Here is a 6,576-nt window from a genome sequence, read left to right as displayed (position 1 = left end):
CATTCATTCATAGTGCTTGATGACACATTTCCATGATAGTACAGACCGGTTTGTCAGGCTGTACACTCTTGGATCAGCTTGGATCGGCTCTAAATCTGCTCCACAATGTTCCAACTATGTGCCTGGCTAACTGTTTTCTGGTGACTTGAATAAAGAGCAGTGGAGAGGAGACAAAGGGAGCAAAGGGAGGGTTAGAGAGAGAGAGAGAGAGAGAGAGAGAGAGAGAGAGAGAGAGCGAGAGAGGGAGAGGTCCCTCCATCCTTCCTGGTGGGAGGTTTGAGATGCGCTGCCGCTGCGCAGACCCGTCCGCTACCGACGCATCTTCCTGGCCTGCCCCCCTTCTCTCTCTCCCTCACTCCTCACTCTCGGTCTCTCTCTCCTCTTCCTCCTCCTCCTCTTCCTCTGTCTGCCGCTAGCTACCTGACGGGAAGTGCACAAAGCCCGTAAGAACATCTGGAGTGTCGGCGGGGCCCCCGTGCGAGCTATGCAGCGGTAAAAACGCCGCTGTTTGCGGTGTTTCCAGGGGATGTAGAGAGGGGACAGTCCTCCCTGACGGACCGCGCCGCGTCTGCTCTGCTCTGCCCAGCCCGCTGCATCGCTTAGCGGCCTGCAAAGCACACAAGATGTCGACCAGAACGCCATTGCCCACGGTGAACGAGCGGGACACCGAGAATGTAAGTTATACCGGACACACCGGCGTGAAACCGGGTGCGGGAGCGGGACAATAACGAGCGGGGAGAGGGCTACTTGGCGCTCTAGTCGGTGCAGGAAATGGCAGCGCTGTTTGGGGGTTAAATTGTTGCAGAGCCACTCGGCCAATGAGCTGGCTGCTTTTTCTCTTCTTCCCTCTGACGGGGATGAAAGCATGGCGACTAGAATAAGGCGGAATAAAGGTGCAGTTAGCCGCTGTCTTGGCTCTCTAAAGCTAGCCCGGACAACGCACTGCGTCAGGCTAGAACCTGAGAGAAAATGGTGAAGCTCCAGTGGTGCTACTGGGGGTATTTTCTAGTCAATATTTAGGCAGGGAGGGCGGGTGGGGGAGGATGTTGCCCTACTTTTTAATGCTTGGAAGCATCGCAATGTGACATCCATCACCTATTGGGCCCTGTAGCTACACGCTCGGTGCTGTGGAGGAGGAGGAGTGGGAGGAGGAGGGTGTTATTATTCACCATTCCGCTGCCACGACACCCATGAACTGATGAATAGGGCAGAGAAAAGGCTTTCAACCGCTGGAGGTTTCTCATTCACAGCGTGGAGGGATGTTTATGCTGCTCCACATCATCATAATCATCATCATCATCTTCTTCTTCTTAGTAGATGAGTCCAAATGAGGACTGCTGCATGCTGACAGGTCCTGACTGATCTAGACTAGTCTGATTCCTCTGTTCCTGGAAGCAAGAAGGGGCACACACGTCTTGTATTACATTGTGTTACAAGCTTATGCAGTGCAAGTGGCTGGAGGCAGCATGAAAATGTTATCTAATTTAAAGGAACATGGCAACTTTTTTGAGATACAGGCTTATTATCCATCCATTTCCAAAGCCAGACGAGAATATAGGTATTATGTCTAGTCTGTGCTGCATTAAACCTTTCTCCAACTGTGAAGGTGGGCTTTAAAAAGCAGATAGATCCAGTTGCCTTCCTACCCCCCCCCCCCCCCCCCGTGCGTCATGTTTGACGTCACAAACACAGTCAAGAAACAAGTGAAAGGTGTCAAAATGGCACAGGATTGTAGAGCATTGGGCTTCCATAAAATCTTTGACAGTTGTAGAAGGACTGCTCACTGTTTGCTGAAGGACTGTAAGTTACAGCGGTCACATTGATGCAGATCAACCCTTGACTGAATGCTAATTGAAAGCTACCCCACTGTAGGCGTTAGCAGTTTAATTGGCCAGTGTAAAAGAAGCTTTAGGGAGCTGAGACCCTCAGAAACCCTAAGTGCTTGTTAGCTCAGCATAATGAATGGTAGTGAATGGGAAGTGTTAGCAAACTTATGTTGGAAGTCACCAATTACACTTTTCTTCAGATGGTCTTTTCCTGCATGAATATAACCAGGGTTGTCTTACATTGTTTATGAAATGAGTAACAACATACAGTCTTTTGACAGACTTATGCTAACACTTCCCATCCACTGCAATTCATTGTGCTAAGCTAACTAACATGGAGCTGGTCTCTGGGGGTCTCAGCTCCCTAATGCAGCAGAGGGGAGAGAAGGGTATTCATCTTCTCATCTGGCTCTGGAGAGTAATGATAACAGGAGTATTTCCCAAAAAGATGGCGTGTTCCTTTAACAGATAAATCTGGATTAGTGGAATAATTTAACAAAGCCTTACATGAATTTACATGCGGCTCTTAACTGTTAGCTCTCTAGATTAATGTATCAGCTCCAGGGAGTGCTAATGTTGCTGTCTATCAGTGTAAAGTAGCTTCAGGAAAGATAGACGGAGGCAGGCCTGTGTTAGCGTCCAGCATGCAGCCCCAGGGCCCACTAGCAGCTCCACTGCATTGCATAACAGTTTATACTCAGAGAAGTGAGTGGCTTTTAGTGCTGCAAAATAGAAGAAGCTCTTTTCTGGCTTTCTTATTTTTATGTGCGTGTGTGTGCAGGTGTGTGCTATTTTGTATGTCTGGCCTCCCTGAAGTCATGAAGTCAGTGTGTGCTTGCATCTTTGAGTGTGTTTTGAAGTTAATGGAGGGGTGAGTGTTCTGTTTTCATTCATCGAGCACTAGTTTTCCATGTCACCTGATGCATCTTGGTTCATTTATAGAATGTGAAGTTCAAAAATGTGTATTGTATCATGCACATGTGCAACAGATGGGATTTAACATGGAGATATAAAGTCACCCAGCCTTGACTAACCCATTTACCTGCTGAATTTATATTAATTGCTCTGTTACGGAGATCTATGAAAGCAATGATGCTCAATCTAATTTAAATCTCTTTCACACACACACACACACACACACACACACACACACACACACACACACACACACACACACACAGGCTCTGAGGCTGGGGAGTGTTTGATTCCTGCAGTGACACCATCCCTCCCTGTGTCAGGGCATCTCACTGAGGTGATGCACACCCTGCAGGGTGTAGCATTTCCCAGGTGAAATGGGAGCAGGGTAGCCTGGGTAACAAGATCGAGACTTTATTCTCTGGCTGGGTGTGGTGCTCACTCAGGAGCAGAGGATCATGGGATCTCTGACCTGGACTGACATCAGCAGCTGTTGTAGAGGAGAGGAAACAGACCAGCAGGGACTGTGCCAACACTGTACTTACAGCAAGCTGTTCCTAATTCACCTTCACATGCCAGAACACAACAACGCTTGTTGTTATCGCTTTGGGCTGCGGAGATGCTATCATTGTTATAATGATGGAATTTAGTCTGTATTTTTTCATTTTCTTCTGCTTTTGGCGCTTGGCTTGTGACTGATAAGGTCTTTAGGTTAAGAGGTGAGGGTGTCACAAAGGGAGACTTAGATGCAGGGGTGGACACACATTAGATTCCCCCTCCTGGACCTGAAAATTAGGTGATTGCAGATTGACTATCCCAGCATTGGCACCCAAACCTCCACTGCAGCACTGTACTGCATGGTTGCTACATCTGCAGCCAGTGCGGAAAGTGTGTGCCAAAGAAAGTTGACAGATCTGTAGTATCAGTATAAATCAAACTTGCATATCGTGAATGAGGATGTTGCTGACCTCATCACGTGTGGCTCTTCTGCAGCACTCCTCGGTGGATGGATTCGTTGAACCCCCAGTTCCACCGACCAAGTCTGCAAGTCGCCACAGCCTGCCGCGATGTCGTAACTCGTTCACCTCCACGGAGGAGCACCCCCATATTGGCAATTATCGGCTGCTCAAGACTATTGGGAAGGGGAATTTTGCCAAGGTGAAGTTGGCACGACATGTACTGACTGGACGAGAGGTAAGCGATGTTAACGGTTTTGTTCATGCTTATTGAACTGACTTGGGAACAGTACTTGCAGGTTTATGCATCCAAAAGAAGAGCTAGTCACTAACTAAGAGGCTGCAGCATCGTTGCGCTGTATGATCTCTCTATACAAGGCAATTCTTGAACAGTCACAGATTTTATGATGTAACTTAATTTGCTCCAAGTTGATTCATGTCGTCTGTTATTACAATGTTGCACCCGTTAGTCATCCCAGTCTGTTCAGGTTAAAATTTCTCCTTCTGTCTCTCTTTCTCTCTCTTTCTCGCGCGCTCTCTTTCTCACACAAACACATACAGACAAACAGCCAGAGTGATGGATGCTCTGCTTTGGTGTGTCTAATTAAAATTCCTGTTTGCTGAAGGAGAAAACAATGACTTACAATCTGTTGACTGTCTGTCACATAGCAGGGCCCTCAGATGTCCTCTTAGCTACTTGCATCCTGTAAATCCTCACTATTTCATCAACTTTCTACTCATATGAAAGTGTTCAAAGCATAAGTATTCTCACTGTTAGCAGTTTTGAGCTATCCGGCATCCTTTAATGCTAATGCTTAGCAGGCGTATTGGATATGCTAGCCAGGGTGTGTAGAGAAGGTCAGACGCTGCTTTGTGTGCCTGAGTGCCTTTGCTGGCTCATCAGAATGCAAAGACATGGATCAGAGCGAGACGGAGAACATTTGGAAAGAACGCAAGCCACTAAAAGCGATGCTATCATCATGTGAGCGTAGCAATTTGCTAACCAGCTCTGGTTTGGTTGAGAAATAAAAGTTTATCTCAGTTGAAAAACAGCCAAAAGAGCTCAGTGGAGCAGGAAGGTAGTGTCGCTATGACGACGGGACGGAGCATTCTCTGTCTGCTGCTGAAGACACACACGTGCACACACACACGCACACAGAAGCACACACGCACATGTACACACTCAGGCCCAGTGATGGGAACATCTCTTATATGCTTTTATTCCCTACCCACTGAATTATGGCTGTAATAGAGTACCAGGGTGGCTACAGGCCCATTGAAAGTCTTGAAATATCTTAAATCTAATGTTGTAAAGTGAAGTTTTCTGTGTGACTGTGTGCCCCCTGTCCCTCCTTCCTAAATCTCAACAATACGGCAACTGTAGCGTAATTATACTTTTTGATGACATTGAAGATCAGATTCTACATATCTGACTCTAGAACAAGTAGAAAAACTACATTTCCCTCAAATGACTCATCTATTCAACAAAATCACATATATTCAGGCTTTTCTATATGATGTGCCAATGAAAATAACGTAATAACTAATGTCATCTTTTTTTACTCTCAATTCAATCAGCATCCCCAGGAACTGTTTAGGAGCCTTTGAAAACCTTGTGCTTGAAAGCAATTCGATAATCTTCAGTATTAATGTGCGTGATCTTCTTCTATACTTTCATTGGTCCATTTCTTAATTGCGTTTTGTCAAAATGAGTCGAGCTCTTCTGCATCAAGCTCCACGTTACTGAAACGACAGACGCTAAAAGCTACAACTGAACCTGGCACTGTCTTCTCCTGACAACCTTATTCCTGGATAAACCTTCACATAATTTTTAAGTTGATAGTCAAACCACATTTCTTGGATAAGAAATTTGATTAATCAAATTATTTTGAAAAGGTTTTAAATATTTCAGACCCGATGCAGTGTCCACATTTCTGTAGGTGTTGTTTATTGATTTAGGAAAAAAAAAATTAACAGTAGGGAATAGGCCAATTATTTTATATATAAGTCTAAGCTTCTTGAGAGGCGGAGGAGTCAAGGTTTGAGTGAACACTGGCAAATGTCAGGTTTTTCTGAAAACCCTCAGGATTTATATACAAAAGCTCCATAGGTTTTCTCTGTGTTTTTAGGTCTAGATGTGTTAAAAGCATGAACTAAGAGTGTGTCATACATATTAAGCCAAACATAGAATCAGTATAATCAGAATTATATTGATATATTGGTATGGAATGCTGATGTTGGCTGCTTTTTAATTTGCCACATAGGGTGATATTGACAGTGTCCCCTTAGAGCTGAAACTTTTTTGTAAAATCCAAACTAGTTTGGGTGCATAAACCAAACCAAACCAAACCAAACCAAAACCAAACACCCTGAATATTATTTACCAGTTTATCAATCTTAATTCACCAATTTTCAATGAAGTAAAATCCTTTTTACGCTATAAAAATACATTGGTTCTTGCTGAGTTTTAACAGATGGAAATATGGGCCATAAAAGATCTACAAAAATAAATCTCTATGTGCAGTTAAATGAATGAATGGTCAAATTCAGTAAATGTAATGAATACTGTAGCGCTATCAGTTTTGCTCCTTGTAGGATTTTAGTGCTTATTGTAGTTTTTATTTGCAATCTCTGTTGAATGTAGCAAAGCCAAAGATAATTTCCTACCTTCTAGACGCTAAAAGAAACATCATTGCATTCGCACTGAATGAGATGTGATTTTACTTGGTTTGGCAGTATTGTGTCTTATATTTCAGAGAAACAGAATCCATTTAGTTGGCCAAGTGTGTCAGTACGTAACAGGACTTTGTCGCCAGCTTTCAGTTGCTCTCAATGTACTCACGAACACACACACACACACACACACACACACACACACA

The 6,576-nt window shown here is 44.4% G+C and overlaps 1 protein-coding gene across 2 annotated transcripts in view; it reads left to right on the top strand.

Annotated features, from left to right (window-relative positions):
- The first annotated feature begins 305 nt into the window (after window positions 1–305).
- Window positions 306–6,576, top strand: part of mark1 (MAP/microtubule affinity-regulating kinase 1) — a 34,498-nt gene continuing 28,227 nt past the window's right edge. For both annotated transcript variants that reach the window (XM_086181466.1, XM_086181465.1), the window contains exons 1-2: window positions 306–674; window positions 3,735–3,935. In XM_086181466.1, coding sequence (XP_086037592.1) covers window positions 624–674; window positions 3,735–3,935 — 252 coding nt within the window. In that variant the 5' untranslated portion in view covers window positions 306–623. The remainder of the gene's footprint in view (window positions 675–3,734; window positions 3,936–6,576) is intronic.

This window comes from Aulostomus chinensis, chromosome 16 (genome assembly GCF_037954235.1).
Source record: "Aulostomus chinensis isolate RoL2024-O1b breed Wild chromosome 16, RoL_Achi_v1.0, whole genome shotgun sequence".
Taxonomy (NCBI): domain Eukaryota; kingdom Metazoa; phylum Chordata; class Actinopteri; order Syngnathiformes; family Aulostomidae; genus Aulostomus; species Aulostomus chinensis.
Note: the sequence above shows the minus strand (reverse complement) of the source record. Positions and strands in the feature narration are given on the sequence as shown.